Below are 17299 nucleotides of genomic sequence, written 5' to 3'. Positions count from 1 at the left end.
CAGACCCTCCTGTTTCCAATGGCAATGGCCTGCAACCCTGGTAGGTGGAAGATGGCCAACTGCCTGATCCAGTCATTGATCTGGCTGGCATGCTTGCTTGGTTGGTTGGTTGATCACGTAGCTGTGTCAGGAGGGGACCGTTGGTGAGCTGGAAGAAGTCAAATCGCACAGAGACCACTGCCTAGCCAGAAAAAAGCAATCTACAAAGAAAATACTTTTCTGCAGGTCATGGATCAGTACAAACAGGATCTGAATATTTCTACTTGTTGGCTACCCTTCAGCCACTGACTGCAATCAGGGAGCTGTATTGGATTTAGATTCCATCTGAAAGGTAGAAGAAGTGCAGATCTATGCTTACTTGGATACTGTTATTCCTGAACTCTGCTCATTTCACCCTAGAAGACTTAATTGTGCCTTTGCCAAGTCAAGAACTTTAGCTGCTTAACACCTTCCCTGTGTCGGCCAATGGCTGACACATGCACACCCTTCCCGGTGCATCTGTCAGCCACTGGCCGACACCAGGGAGGACTTAAAAGAATCCTTTAAAAAATTGTTTTTAAAAAGCTGGGGGAGATTAATCAATCACTGCAACATCTTCGGTTGAGAGCAGAGGGAGGGAGAAATAAAAAAAATTGAAAAATAAAAATCGTGCCCCCCAGGGGATGATAAAAATATTAAAATCAGTTGAAATTGTCAGGAGGTTGTCCCCTTAGATCACAGGTCAACCCTCTGTGGGCCCCATATGATTTTATTTTTTGTGTTTTTTTAAATGTGCGACTCCCCTGGGGCCCACGATCAATCCCCCCTGCGCCTCCCCACCCCCATGGAAACCACACACAAAAAAAATGTGGTAGCTTAGATTATAAAGTGTGCTGGTGTTTCTTGTTGCACATGGGAAGTTTCGAAGTGATCCATCAAGCAGGGCTGAGTTTAAAAAAAAAAAAAAGGTGTGCGAGTCAAAAAACATGCGTTTCCCATGTTAATTCCCATAGGAGTTTGAACACTACTACAGCCCAAACAGCTGAACAAAATTACATTAAATTTGGCAGAAAGGTAGGCTTCGGTTTGTAGATTTCATATTTGCATATTTGGTGTAAATCCGTTCAGTAGTTCGAGAAATTAAAGGGGAAATAAATTTGTATATCTAAGGCCTTGGATCCATCACAACATTTTAGCAGCGAATTTGGGAATGTACATAACAGGAATGCTGTGATTGGCTGGCTGCAACCTGACCAGAAAGTTGCAGCCGCCCTTTTAGGTAACAGGACACAGTCCAAGGGGCTGAAAAACTAAAATGAAAAGTGGCATAAGGGGTCAGGGTGGAGGTACCCTGACCCTGAGCTATGATAGTGGTCTGTGAGGGTTAAATTATGTCCTTAAAACTCAGTGGTTGGATTAACGTACAATAATTATAATTGCTTTATGTTTAAAAATAAATTTAAAAAAAAAAACAGGTTACAGGGACGTTTTAGTTAGGTTCTGAATTTACTCATACAAAACCATCAGTTGGAGTCATTTCTAATAACTATAACTCACGCCCCACCATGCAGTTTTTTCTTCAATAATTTGACTGCTAATGCTTCATATATATTTTTAAAAACGTTATAGAAGTGGTCATGAATGCAGTAATATCTGGGTTAATTAGCAGTGCATGGCGAAAGCGCGAGTCAGTTACTTGAAATCACTAACTGCTGAATTTCAATTTTTTCTTTTTTTTTTCTTTTTAAAAGAGTAACTATAATGCCCTTGCAACCTTTGATTTTGTCAGCGTGTGTGTGTGTATATATATATATATATATATATATATATATATATATCTCAAAAACGAAGTTGTCGTCATGTGAAAGCCCACTCCCAACAGGTTAATTAAACGGGAATTAAAAGCAAAGCCAGCAACTCACAGTGAATTTCTTTAAGCTGTTTCATTATTCCAGGCCTTTGGTTATAAAATCATCTCTGGACACGTGTTTCTAGGTCAATCCTTTCTTCAGCAGAGAAAAATATAGAAGTGTTTCACCCTCGTAGGTGCAGCCAGTGCTGGAAGTGTTCCAGGCGTTTCTTTCTTGTTGAAAAGACCGGCATAGCTTCAGCTTGTCTAATTGCAGGCACCTGATTAGTCTCTTTAAATACCAGTCCGCCCCAGTGGGCCTCTCAAGTGAGTACAGTGCATGCTGGTTATGGTGGTCCTGCAATTTTTTTAATTTGCCTCAAGTGGGTTGCTGGAGCCAAACGAAATAATGAACCCAAATGCAAAACCTATGTAGGCGAATCCAAAGTAAAATTGTCAGATTTGCTGTGAATAGCCCAACCTGATTGCTCTTATGTGACAATCCATTTTTAGTCACACAGACCTGCTTCGATGTGCAGTGGTGCTGCTTTCCCGACTGGACGGGCCGGTTAGTTATCAAAAACAAAGTTGTCTTTTCAACAAGAAAGAAATGCCTGGAACACTTCCAGCACTGGCTGCACCTACGAGGGTGAAACACTTCTATATTTTTCTCTGCTGAAGAAAGGATTGACCTAGAAACACGTGTCCAGAGATGATTTTATAACCAAAGGCCTGGAATAATGAAACCGCTTAAAGAAATTCACTGTGAGTTGCTGGCTTTGCTTTTTCTTCCCGTTTAATTAACCTGTTGGGAGTGCGCTTTCACATGAGGACAACTTCGTTTTTGAGATATATATATATATATATATATATATATATATACACACACACACACACACACATACACACACACACACATACATACATACATACACACATATATACACCCCCCCCCCTTTAGGGCAGTGCAACTGGTTCAGAAACACTGGTGTGCCGACCAGGGGAGGGGGGGGGTTTAGTTATAACTTACTATTTAAAAACACTTCATGTAGAGTTCCTTGTACATCCAGGCAGCAATAAAAATGTCAAGATAACTCTTGTGATTAATGTTCCTGCTAGAGAGAGGTAGTTTAATCTAGTGGCAGTTTTGACTTGCCACAAAGTAGCGCAGAGGGTTAATATGCCTTTTTCAAAGAACACCTACTGTAAAGATCACAGATTTGTATTTTATGGGGATAGCTGAGTGGATTGCTTTTGTCAGACTTCTGTTGTTGCTGCAGTACATAAGATACAACTCTATTGTAGAACAGTGACTGCCTGACATCAAAGAGCTGCATGCAGACTGCATAAAATAGATTAGGACGTTAGGCTTTAGGCACCAGTCTTTGATTCTCTATTCCTAATGTTGCTAAGAAGGGTTTGCATGGGTAGATATACATTCTTATTGGAAAAGCCCACCTTTGCCAGTGCTTTAAAGCAAATAAACTGCATGTGAGAGGAGCTATCGCGAGATGAAGGGGCACTTTTGCCCGGTAGTGGTGAGGGAATCTGGCGCCACCAGCACTAAAGCCTGTGATGATGGGTATTTGGCAAGGTGAAGCAATACTGTGTCTTTTAGTGTCTTTGGAGAATCTACACATTTAGAAAAGAGGTAAGGTGACTGACTTTTAATGTTGCACACATCACTCATGCACACACCCTCTAACTATTTTAGAACAGCAAAGCTGCCTTCTACGTAGAATAGTGTTTTAGAAGGACAGTTTTAGCCAGTAGCAGAGATGGTGTCGTCTCAGTGGAGGATTGCTCCCCAAGCCCTAGCTCGAGTTACGGAGTACAACTGTGACAGGATCAGAGAGCGAGACGGCAGATACTGAAATAGCACTTTAAGGAAAGGAAAATGAGCAGAATCTATAAGTGATTTTTCACTCAGCAGAGTCCTATCCAACAACTTCTCTTCCAGCGATTGAGGGGCACGATGATGGCAGTCATATTCTCCTTTCACAAGCACAGTCTGTGCTGCAGGGCAACCTAGTAGGTTAGACTAAGAGAGCAGGCATATGCGGCAGCAAGCACAGACTGAGTACTCTCTTGGCAGCCCCCCAATTTAGTTCAGCCCGACATTCCACCTTTCATTGGCGACTTTGAATTAAAGTTCATATGGGCAATTTATGCCAACTGACTAGGCCCATCTCTTTTTGGATGTCAACTTCCTTCAGCAAATTATGGAGCAAACAAATCTGCGTTCCAAACAATTTCTGAGTGAGCATGGAGGTACTGTAGGGCTTGGTTCTAGGGCACCCAAGTTGACTTCCACTTAACTTGAGGAGTTGAAGACATTTTTGGGCCTTACGCTCAAACGGGGTTGGTATAGAAACCAATCTTGCAGTACTACTGGTCTACCTGTATGGTCTAGGTAACCCCCATCTTCACACTGTACATGAGCAGAGTTTGTTTTTTTGCTACTGCAGTGCATGCTGCCTTTCAAAGACACTGCTGCTGGATCCAGACCATGACAGGTTGTTCAAAATTCAGCCTGTTGTGGAACATTGGTCTGCCGGGTTTCCAGAGATTTGTACTCCTGGAACGAATATAGGCAGCAATCAGTCCTTGATCCTGTACAAAGAGCGGCTGCTGTTCAGGCAGTACATTATGAGCAAAAGAGCACGATATTGCATCAAGCTGTCCATGCTGCATGAGAGCTCTGCTGGCTAAGTGTACAGCTTGAGTATGCAGGGAAGAACTCCACTCTAAACCCTGTAGGCTGCCCTCCCACGCTAGATGTCACAGGAAAGATTGTATGGGAGCTTGTCCAGCCTCTCCTTCACAAAGGTTCTAAGCTTTATGTGGAGAGCTGCTCAGTGAGCTATACAAAGGTGGCACTGTGGCCTGCAGTACTGTTCTTTGTCGCTGCAAAGGATTCTCGCAGGAGCTTGTTTCAAAGAAACTTCAGAAATCCCAGGGCATTGAGTTGCATTCCAATGAACTTCTCGCACACAAGTTTTCTGATAGGTGGGATGTGTATGTGTTCACCACAATTCATGAAAGCAATTACCCCACCACAGTTTGGGGTCAGATGGCTGAAGTTCACAAGCCCACCTGTATACTTGATTACAACAAGTACACAAGCGGAGTGGATAAGAACAACCAGGTTATTCAGCCATAGAATGAGTTGTAGAATTCGCACTTGGTACAAGAAACTGTTTAGTCATCTGATTCAGATGGCAACATACAATGCTTATGTTATTTATCATCAGGCAACCACACAAAGACTTATGTCTTTCCTTGACTTTGTTGTCCATCATTGGAAGTCTTACTGCTACAGAAGCAACAGCCTCCACTTCATGTGTTCTTTAGTAGATGTCAAGGCTGCAAGAGCAGCACTTTGCATTCCTGAAACACCTAAAAAGGTTCAACCGTGCTGTTGTTGTAAAGTCTGCTCTAAACATGGAAAGAGGCAGGAGGGTCTTGTTTACTGTCCCCAGTGTCCATCTTAGCCAGCCCTGTATTATCCTACTTGTTTTGTGTTGTACCATACAAACGTGAGGTACTGAGAAACTGACTGAGGTGGAGCTGCTGTTAGTAAACCTTTTAATGTGTGTGAACGGACACCTACCTTCCATGGGCCACTACGTCACTAGGCAAGCATCCTCAATTGTAGTTCTTCTATTTGAGGTAATCATTATCACTTCCCTGAAATCTTTATCCATTGTCAGAACGTGGTAGGTGTTATGTTTGCCAAGTGCATTTTAGTCCCCACATTGCACATACTGGTGGCAGAACATATGCCACGGAGAACCCTGTGCGGGAACATTTTAAAGGCTTGACTAGATTTTGAAGTGGCTTTTAGGGAGCTTATCTATACAACACAAGGACCACCCTGATTGCCCACGAGAACCAGAGTAGGTGTAGTAAGTCAAACAAATGTCCTGTGGGGCTTATTTACCAACAATTCTACTTGCTTTGAAAGTGTGCAAACACATTTAGTAACTTGTATCATAACAAATGTTATTGAAAAAGGGCACAGGACACAATATCTTGTATGATGATTGTTGTCACATCTAATACAAATGATTTTAAAACAATCATCATACAATATATTGTGTCCTGTGTCCTTTTTCAAGAACACTGGGTATTATAAGTTACTAATTGAGTTTGCACACTTTCAAAGCAAAAGTAGAAGTGTCAGTGAATTAGTCCCATAGGACATTTGTTTGGCTTATTACGTTAAGGAACATAGGTAGTATTCCCCAGCCTGTTTACCTTCGTTTCAACAGTAGATATGCTTGCCCAGTTCGAGGAATAAGGCCTCAGGAATGAATACTTAGGTCACCCCCAATCTGCATCTACAAACTGGAAAGAGTTGCATTTAGCAAAGTAGGTGCACTGAAAGCACAAGAAAGACATGTTTTCTTGAGCTTCAAGTAGCTAGGGACGGAAGTTATTAGTATAGGTTAACTTGGCAATTTTACAGGCTTAGTGAGGTGTCTGATGAGGACTGAGGCATGAACGGTAAAGAAAAGCTTAAGTGTGTGCTTTCACAGGGATATTGCATAGGTACAAGGCAGATAGTAAAGGTAGTACAGACACTTGCCATGACCATCACCCACATATTCAAACCCAATAATGCTTCTCTATTATCATCATACTCCATTCTCAATCTTCTGTATTATAGTTTATTTGAATGAAAGTGCCGGCATCACCCAAAATCGAATTAGCGCACTAACAGATAGGAGTTGAGGTAAATCCAGTCGCACATATACATTCAAATTGTACAATAAATCAGAACCATGTGCACGAATCCAAAAAGCCAACTCCTTAGCCTTCTATTATCAGAAATCCGATACAACCTGCATACAAGATTCAGCACATAATATTATCCTTATTTAGTGCATATAATATATTGGCATCCCATTGTCTGGTTTCAGTTTTCAAATCCAAAAGCACTCCAGTAATCCAATCATATTGGAATTTTAAAAAACTTTATTGGTTTTTCTTGATCATTCTTTTCCATTTAAAACAGCCACTAGCTGACGCGTTTCGTCCTCATGGACTTCATCAGGGCATCTGTTCTTTTTTCTTTCCTGTGCAGAATGGATCCAAGGAATGAAGGGAGCTTCTCCTGCTTGGTTGGGGTGGCTGCCGTTTGGGTTTCTGCCACTCCTCCTGTGGGGTGGAGGGCAGCTTTGCTGTCACACTTCCCTCAACCTGCTGGGCTTGCTCAGAGGCTCGTTGTTCCTGGGGCAGGGTGGGGCTGCTGGTTGGGCTGGTTACTGCCCTGTTGCTTTAACATGGTTCTGATTTATTGTACAATTTGAATGTATATGTGCGGCTGGATTCACCTCAACTCCCATCTGTTAGTGCACTAATTCAATTTTTGGCGGTGCCGGCACTTTCATTCAAATAAACTATAATACAGAGGATGGAGTATGATGATAACAGAAGCATTATTGGATGATCTTTTTGCGACACATATTCAAACCCATTGATGACACACTCACCCACCTACTGAATTACTAGGGAATGTATGGGTAAATGCTTGGCCTGCTTACCTTGTTCACCCTCTGTCAGAGTTTAGTAGATTTTCAGTTTGCTGTACGAAAAGTGCATTACAATCACAACACTGCACATAACGGTGGTTGGGAAATATGCTATGTTCTTATGGACTACCTGTGTGTCAAACTACCCATCTTCATAGTGTAGGACATTCTCTTTAGGAAACGTTGGAAAGCAGTCCCCATCACGTTTGCCTTCGTTTCAAAGGTAGATATGCTCACTCATTTCGAGGGATGACGCCTCAGATGCATACTTGGACACCCCCAACTTGCATTCACAAACTGGAAGGATTTACCACAGTGAGGGCACTAAAGACGCATGAAGAGAGGTCTTCCTGAGTCTCATGTGGCTGTCATGGGAGGCATTAGTAAAGGTTCATTGGGCATGTGTGACTAGATTTTTTCCACTTATCAAATAAATGCATTCTTTCTGAACATTATCAAACTGAGTCTGTCCTGTGGCATATGAATGTGATGGGCCCTTGCATGCCGGTGGTATGTTGATGTGAGTGCACTGAACAGTTGCACTGAGCCAATGGCGGACGGTATGAAAGCCTTGAGTGTGGTGCATGAATGGTGTGTGAATGGACCATGGAGTGGTTGGTGCCTTGATGTGGCTTTACGGCTCACCTTCTGAAGTTTTGGTTTCAATATTTAGATACTTTGATAAGCATTTGTGCTTTGAAGCCAGCATTTCTGGAGGTGCTACACCCAAACAGTAAGTGGTGGATTAACTTAAAAAAAAAAATAATAATAAGTAACAGATTTTTATCTGTGGTGGTAGGATGGCTCTTACTAAGAACTCCTTGTGTTTTTCTCATTATGGGTAGCTGTGGATTTTGGGCCCTAGCTCAGCTAGCACCTAGACATACCTGTACAAATTTGAAAAATGGACACCAAGGAGAGTCCAGGAATGCATGACTTGATTGGCTGACATTGTATTACCCAGAAACCCTTGCAAACATCAAACTTTGGTAAGAAAAATATAAGTTTTCATCACATTTCTGTGACAGAAAGACATGGAATCTGCATGGAGTCATAGGTTTCTTACCACCCTTAGATCCCACACGTCTCCTGATAACAGTACCCCACTTGTGTGGATAGCCCAACAGAAAATGACATAAAAGTCCCCAAATTGCTATTTTAAGAGATAAGCAATTGGGGTAGGTGCGATATTTGGGGGCAGTGCTGTGGCACCACCTATGCAAACTTACAAACTACAGACATTTTTGAGAACTAGACCATGACGGTAGGTGTGCCTTGTGTGAATCCCACAAGGTTTTCTTACCCACAATGCTCTACAAACCTCAAACTGACTGAAATCACCCATTTCCCTTCCATTTCTGTTACGGAAGCTCTGGAATCTGCTGGAATCCATAGAAAATTCCTACCACTTAGCATTACTCTACTTATGCCGATAGAAATGCTGCCCCACTTGTGAGGCTGGGCCTAGTTTCCGCTACAGTAACAGCTCAAACCAAGGGCTCTCTCCAGTGGCCCCCCCACTGACCGTGGTTTGAGCCACGTCTGTTGCAGGCACTAAGCCTACCCATACAAGTGAGGTACCGTTTTTATCAGGAGACTTGGGGGAATGCCAGGTGGACAGAAGTTTGAGGCTCCTAGCAGAATCCTGCGCTTTCTATCATAGAAATGTTAGGGAGATGTATTTTTCCCCCGTCAGGTTTGAAAAGGATTCTGGGTTTAAAAAAATGGCAAGTCAGCCCACCCTGCATACTCCTAGGTGTCTAGTTTTCAAAAATGTACAAGTTTACTACATTTCCCTGGGTGCTGGCTGAGATAGGTTCCACAATCCAGAGCTATCCAGATTGGGGAAAAGGGGTTAGTTTGCAGTGGAAAAATGTGGTGCATTCATGTTGTGTTTTGGCTCATTTCCTGTTGCAGGCACCGAGCCTATCCATGCAAGTGATGTACCATTTTTTTTGGAAGACTTGTGAGCATGGAATAGTAGAACATTTATTACCACCTGGATTTCACTGCATTTTTGCCTTTCAAATGTAAGCCACTGTATAAGGAAAAAAGACATTAAGAAAAATACCCTCTAAATCATATGCTAGTATGAGTACCCACAAATTCAGATATGTACAAATACCTACTGCTTCTAAACTGCATACCTTGTGCACATTTCAGAAATTCCCAGGTTTCCTTGATACCCATTATTCACTTTGCCTATTTCACTCTATGAATTGGTCTGTACTCTATACCCAATGAAAAACCATTGCATGGTGGAGCTCAGTAGTTGGCGCTGGGTACCTGGGGTTCCTAAAGCTACAGACCATATATAACCCCGCAATCAGAAGTGTCTAGTGGAGATAAAGGTATATTGCTTTTGTAATTTGGCCATCGTGACCAAGTTACAGATGAAAATGTCAAAAATTGACGTTTTAAACATTTTTTCCAAAACTCATTTTAATGTTTCTTTATTTCAAATGTTATTTTCCTTGTGGAATCCTTTAGGCTCTACACATATGACCCCTGGCTGAATTTAGAATTCTGTCTACTTTTCAGAAGTCTATAGCTCTCCTGGATCACCCATGGATCTTACACAGGTTTACAACACAAAGTAGGTTGGCAGCACACAAAAAAAAAAAGAACAAAAAAAAAAGAGGAAAAATGGGCTACCTTTTAGAAAAATGCCAAAACTGTGGTACAAAATTCGTTTTCTTGATTCAGCTCTGCATGTTCCTGAAAGCTGGTAAAATGGGGACTTTAGTACAGCAAACAGTTTGTTGATGTTATTTGTAGGAAAGAAAATGAAAACACTTCTCTGGAGCATCGTTTCCCTATTTTTGTAACAGAAACCTCACAATATTGCTAGATTTTGCCTATTTTCTCGATCTCATGCGGCAGATTCAACACACCCTGGGAACCTTTAGAATCCCCAGAATGCTGGCAAAAAAGGACGCAAATTTGGCGTGGATATCTTATGTGGAAAAAACGTTATGAAGACTATGCTCCTACCTGCCAATTTGTTTGTGGCAGAGTTTTTTTATTTTTTTTATTTTATAAACAGGCCCATATTTAAGCGCTAATCACCTTGCTGCGCTGCCCTGTGTCAAAGGGAAAGAGGAGGAATGTGCCATATCTATAGCATATAGCACATTCCTGTCCTTTCCCACTGCGCTGGCAGCGTTTTTGCAGCCTACTACCAACACATGCACCCTTGTAGGCAGGATTGTTTTGGTGCAGGAAGGGGCAGCTTCCTGCACAAAAACAATCCTGGGAGACTTTCCTCTTTCTGTGTGTCCTGCAGAATGTAGGACGCATAGAAAGAGGAAAAAGGGAGGAGAAATAATGATATTTATCCTCATTATGCCTAAAGTTTTGCCACATCCCCAGGCTTACAAGGTCTTGTAAATATGGGAATGCGTCAAAATCAATGGGTGTTGTGTGGCAATGCCCACCGCAATGCCGATGGAATGCCTAAGTCAACACAGCAATTTACGCTGCCTTATTCCATATCTATGAGGCCATTTAAAGCCACGCAAAGTGGCTTTGCGTTGATCCATAGATCTGATTTCAAGGTTTGTGCCGTCATTGAGTCACAAAAGGGATGCAATGGCGGCACAATGGGCTCGTAAATATGCCCCTCAATGTATAAATTGAGGCCCAGATTTTATGCCAGGGTTGCATACATTTTTGGGTACACCCCAATGCAAAATATTTGTTAAATCTCAAAATGCACTAAAATCTACTCGTAATAGAACTGCTAAACATATGCCTGGGGTGTAAATATCATATGCCACTTCTTGTGAGCCTTGGGCTGTAATTCCAAGTGGGATGTCACACGCGTGATGTCATGCACAATGATGTTACTTGAATACAGCCTAACTTGATTAGTCCCCCACTTTTTTTTTTTTTTAGGACTTGTGACCTGGGTATGACCTACAACTGGGTAAGTGCAAACAAGATCAGACCGAGCCCCATGTCAATTAAGATTGACAATGGTAAAGCCACCCGACTAAACGTCTCGTAAAGGCAGTGCTTAAAATGAGTCGGTACGGAGCACCGGCACTTTTTCTTTGAGAGGGAGAGTACCTGCACTTCTTATGGAAAAAATAGGAATACTCTTAATTGGAGCGTACCGGCACTTCTCAGAAACAAGCAGGAACTCTTCTGCAGAGTGCCTGTACTTCTATTTTTCCATTTCAAGCACTGCGTAATAGGTAATAAGTGCTATATAAAATATTCTGATTTCAACATCAATGAATGACGTCTACATGTCCTTCAGCTTCAGGTGGAAACGGCGGAAGTCGCCCGCAGATACGTGCACGCACACACCACCAGGTTAAGGGAGCGGAGCTGGTTACAGGGCCTCAGCCTGCGTGCAGGCGACACGCGTCGCGTTAGTATTCCGCCAGCACATCTGCGCTCATCACAGGTTGGAAAGTGCGTCAGAACTGGGGATGGGTCAGGAGACGGGGGGGGGGGGGGTTGGTGGGCAGAGGCTGAGGTATAGCCTGACAGAAGCTATGTGCAGGGGCTGTACCTCGGCTCAATCACAGCTCGCGCTGCAGCACACCACACTTCATTTTGTGCACTGAATCCCCGCCCCTTCCCTCCGGAGGGGGCGGTCTCGCAGCGAGGAGCGGCGGCAGGAATGCGGACTGAGCTGGAGATTACTGCTGGGAAACAAGCGGTTACAACTGCACCCTGGGGCACCGAGAGCAAAGCAAATCACTCCAAAGTGCGCGACTGTCATGGCACCCGGAGGCACAGGCACAGCAAGGCACCTCCACGGAGTAACCACGTCAACAGTGGCTCCTGGGCACAGCAGTCAACTCACAGTAATAGAACCATTTCACCACAAGCATAGTAAAATACTCCCAGCAGCACCCCTCCCCAAAAGAAATACTGACCCCGAAAAAGGCATGCTTTGTATTAAGGGCACACTTGCGATAGGAGCCACTTTGTAGCACTGCTGACAACAGTACAATTCCTCCTTTCCTGTTGCTAACCTTACACCCTACAAATAGTACATTTGTCATGTAGCGCAACATTTTAGCCTTGCACGAGTTATTGTTAAAATGCTGACGGCAGATTACTGCTCAGGGCAGCGGTACAGGTGGTGCAAGAAATGCGGGGATTGATGGGATAATGGAACCAGCAGCAGACAATCCTTTCAGAGATACAGGTTGCCAGGAAAGAAGATTATGGCTGTGTTAATCATCTAAACTGGACTCTACGAAAATACATGTGGGCACCTACGTCACAGGGCGCGAGACCTGTTATTTTAAAGCAGTCACACGTATGCTCGGTGCCCTTACAGACCGGTGCATCGAGCATTCTGCACTAGGCATCCTTTCATCACACGTCATTTCCATGAGGGAACACGATGACTCGGTTAACCTGGCAGATGGTGCGGCGGCTTACCGCAGTGATGAGCGACCCTACCATGAACTATAGGGCCTCCTAGTAACTCACTGGCCCTTTCAAATTGGGCCAGATGCTCCCTGCCCATCGCCTGTACGTACACGCCTGGTTAACAGGTGACTCCACTCTGGAACCACCGTTTTAAAAAAAGCTACGCAAAGTCCACGAACAACGGTGAACATAAATGCCCATTTTATGCGACAGAGGTGTCGTCAGGTGCAGCAAGTTGCCCAGGGGCACTGAGCGACAATTTGAGGGCAAAATCCATATCTCCGCAGTGCCTTCCACCGTCCACGAACCACAACTCGGCAATTTTTTTTATAGGACACGTTAAAATCCTTGGGGGCCACTCCGAGCTCTCGCACATGTACAACTGCTTGCTCCCCTGCGGATTATTTACAGTGAGCCATTTGAGATCTTTAGAGAAGGCAGTACCCCAGTTATCAACACCCCCAATGTTCTTGTGTCAGGAAAAAACTGCCCCCCCCATATTTCGTTTTACTTTTCTTTATAAAGCGATACTAAGCCCACAAGGAAGAGTGACATACATGCTCTACAGCACAGCAGAAGGTACAATCCAGGTTTTATAGACAAAATCGAATACAGAAGTCCATTAAACAAGTTAAAAATCACAGCTACTGCTCAACATGTGGCAGAACGGTGAGGATACCTACTGCACAGTGACACACAAAGAAAGAATGGAAATAAAGAGAACAAAGTTTATGACGAGAGCGCTGTAGCTATCAAAGGTGCAGCAGTTAAGAGTGGCAGTGGGGCGTAAACCACTATTAAATAAATGAAACATGTTGCTTATTTGCACGTGACCTAAAATCCACCCTCGAAGCCGTCGGAGTGGAGCAATTATGAACCAGGATCCAACTTCTCCAGGACTTTGCGTCTGAAAATCAATGGATAGATTGGGAAGGAGCCCTGCCCTGTTATTGCTGGCGAGACAAACGTGATAGCCATACAAGTAGTTGGCGCCAAATGCTGGTTATTCCCCATTTTCTCCTTCCCTGAAAACTATTTATTTACACCTAGATGCTGCGCTTAGCTGCTGTATGGGGCTCTGCATTAAACTGTAGACCCGGGTCTTCCAAAAACATTTGAACATGCCTGACCACATGCCACTGCTGAGCGTTTCGCTGAGCGACGATCGTTTATTAGAGCAGTTTTATGGTGGAGGCAAAACGAGTTGGGAGGTGAGCTTAGTAAGAGAAGTCAATGAGATAAAAGCTATTTCATAGAAAGGCTTTATAGCGCTAGTGGACATTGTGTCATCCTCCTGTAAGGATACTGTAGGCATATAGTGTACAGTCTCACATATATATCTACCCACTCGGGTATGGCAGGCGCTTTTTCTGAGTTTGTATATCTGAGCATGTTACAGTTGGCGTCTCTACAATCAAGGGATATACCAGACACCTTGCGATCCTACAGTGAACGATCCCGTGAGAAGGGAAGTCTTCCCTTGTACAAAATTAAAGGCTTCCAGCTGAAGGGCTGCTCGCCGGAAGTGTAAAGTACCAGACAGAAATGCGCTCCTTGGCGCCAGACACCACCTCAGCGGCTTAGTAAACACTGATTCCTTGTGAGAAAGGGGCGGCCCAAGAGTTGTGTCAAGCAAAGGAGGCCCAATCTGAGACTTAAAACTGCGGGGGCGTTTAGTTTTGCTGCTGTAAACAATGAGTCAGACGTACTGATCCGCCGTGCATCTGATGCAATCACAGTTATTCCCCTCACTCTAGCAGTAAGGGCGGTTGCACCATCATAGTGTTGCCTCCCCGCATGTGCATCACTACTCTGGGGATTTACACATAAAAACAAACCAAGATTTTCTCCAAGAACGTTCGTGATGATAAAGCACGACTGTTACTAAAATATAGAAATACAAGTCCAGATACTGTACATTAAGGCTGCGTGGAATGCAGTGGTTTACACTGCTGTTATAAACTGGTAACACACAAGGTACCTGTACTTCTCGTTTCTGTCGTCCTCGCTGCAGCTACCCCCACCTTCCTGGCTACCCGGGAACGGGACATAGCAGTCTTCGTCCTCCGCAGCCTCGATGGCCACCGTGATCTGCACCTGGGCGTTGCGCTCGGGGGCCAGGACAGGGATATGGCTGCTGCCCCCACAGGGGGCTAAGCCTCTGTCGCACCTCTCGCCGTCGCCTCCAAAGCCCATGGTGCCTGCTTCGAGGGTCTGGCTCACCTGCCTCTCGCTCAACGAATCGCCAGAAGCCTCCTGGGACGCGTCCGACTCGCTCTCTGCCGGGGGCCCCATATCCGACGGGCACGCCACTGCCGAATCCTTCCAGGCCCCGAAGCAGCCCTCCTCCACCGCTAGGCTCTTTTCAGTGCAGCCCGTGGGGGGCGCCTCCGCCTCGGGGACGCAGCTCGCCTGTGCTTGGGGGCGACCCTCCTCCTCAGGTAAGCAGCAGTACTGCGGATTTCGGGAGTTGTCGTGCTCTACCATAGGAGAGCCCTCCCCTTGCGCCCCGGGGTCGCCTTCCTCCCGCTCCACCTGGGTACGGCCGCCCTGCGCTTTCGTCAAGCCCAGCTGCTCGTGTACCAGTAGAGGACCGTCATCCTGTACACGGACGCATCCCTCCTCTGGTACTCCACAGCCGTTCTCTTGAATTCCGAAGCACCCCTCCTCCGGAACCTCGGAGCAGCCCTCCTCCTGCTCCTCTGGCCAGCCCTCCTGCTGGCTCTCTGCTGCGCAGCCCGCGGTGGCCACAGCGGCCCCAGCCCTCCCCGGCAGCTCCAGCTCGGTCATGTGTGCCAGGGGGCAGGCCCAGTGCCAACCAAGGCTCTTGAGCAGAATATGCAGCAGCAGCGGGGCGGCCGGGCGCCAGTCCCAGGCGCTCAGGAGCCTTCGGAGATGGTGGTTTAGGGAACCGGGGGAGGCATGCTGCGGGGTGACGGTTGCACGGTCTAGGGGACTCAGTACGCCGCGGCGGCGGAGGGAGGCGCATCCAGCCGCCGCCGCGCACCCCCGCCTTCCCGCAGTCCGCCCATTGGGCCAGGCGTCACGGGGCCGCTCCCAGCCTAGTAGAGCTCGGCCCCGCTCAGGCAGCAGCCAAAGCCAGCAGCGCAGGAAAAGCCTGAGTAGCGCGAACATCCTGAGGCGGGGCCGCCCAGCCCGTACCGGGCTTTATACCCTTCCGGCCCGTAGCCCAGAATATAACTGATGAGCTTTGTTCTCTCTCCGAAAGTGGCCTCTCCGCGCTTCATGCCGTGTCTGGGGAGAGAATCTCATTGCCTTTACGTTTTAGACTGCCACATTTTATACCCAAAAACGTAGCTCCTTCTCGCCCCAGGTGACACGGCTCGGCCATATCCTACCCATCCTCCACCCTGGCTTGATACCGTTATCACAAAGGTCTGCCCCCAATAGTGCTATGTTCCCAGCCCCTTTCTAGAGGGTGGGCCAGACCCTCCCAAGATACCCATCCAAGGCCCCCTCACAAGCAAAAAACATATTTTCTTCTGTAGCCTTGTGCAACTTTAATGTACAACGAATGCATTGGGCTACTTTAAGTGCCTGAAGACAAGGCCGTGTCCTCATCGGGATGGTTGCTGTCACTGCAGCGCAAACAGAAGTGGTAGCCGAGAGACCCCCCTCTTATATCGAGGCCACAAGGTACCATCACACAGTAATTAGGATGTGAAAACAGTTTTGTGGCAGAAACAGTGTGTTGGATTTTGCAATGGCAAGAATATCGAGAATGTGCGTGCAATCAGGATATGGCTCTTATTAATGGTTTTATGTTCTTTCTGCTGTGACACTTTTCCTAACTTATGGCCCGGGCCAATGGAACTATACGGCCAGGCGAAACCAAATTTTACGGTAGGGTTGGCTACATTATGTGGCAAGAAAAAGCAAACAATGTCCCATAGTGCAACACATTTTGTGTTAATATTCCATAATTATCTTTACATTTTCACACTTAAACACTGTCTTGGTAAAGATTACACATCATTGGTACCAAAATACAGCAAACAATTCCAAATTATACTGAATACTCTGCAGATGCAGAATCACATATTTCATGTCACCCTACTTATGGCAGTATATTAGCCAAAAACATCGACAATGGCAAACATTGACTCTTCTTAACTGAAAAATCTTGTCATGTTTCACCAATATAACACAGATACAGAAGGGGAAGGAGCAGTGCAAGTGTCTGTTGTACAGAACAACATGTGCCGCAGCTGTCCTGGCTACTCTCAATCTCCTGAGGTGCTCGTAGAAGGCGGAGCTCGGTATTATAATTAGAAAAAACTTAAAGAACAGACACCCACTTTGAGGCACCGGCGACTGTACATTTATTCTCTCCCAACAAATTCACTCACTTGTCACATGAAGAGACAGAAATGGATTATAGTCAGAGCTGCTGGAATTATGTGATTCTGCAACCACAGTATTTTACCTGTAACAATGGGTTTAGCACATTCATGTCCTTTCCCACTGCGCTGACAGCATTTTGGCAGGCCAGTACCAACACAGACACCCAGGTAGG

At 45.3% G+C, this 17299-nt stretch overlaps 1 protein-coding gene across 1 annotated transcript in view; it reads right to left on the bottom strand.

The window, feature by feature from the left end:
* The window catches only part of LARP6 (La ribonucleoprotein 6, translational regulator), a 70448-nt gene extending 54274 nt beyond the window's left edge, over positions 1-16174 (bottom strand). The window contains exon 1 of the mRNA XM_069222365.1: positions 14744-16174. Coding sequence (XP_069078466.1) covers positions 14744-15897 — 1154 coding nt within the window. The 5' untranslated portion in view covers positions 15898-16174. The remainder of the gene's footprint in view (positions 1-14743) is intronic.
* Positions 16175-17299: the final 1125 nt, after the last annotated feature.

This window comes from Pleurodeles waltl, chromosome 3_1, assembly GCF_031143425.1.
Source record: "Pleurodeles waltl isolate 20211129_DDA chromosome 3_1, aPleWal1.hap1.20221129, whole genome shotgun sequence".
Classification (NCBI taxonomy): Eukaryota; Metazoa; Chordata; class Amphibia; order Caudata; family Salamandridae; genus Pleurodeles; species Pleurodeles waltl.
This window is presented reverse-complemented; position numbering and strand designations above follow the sequence as displayed.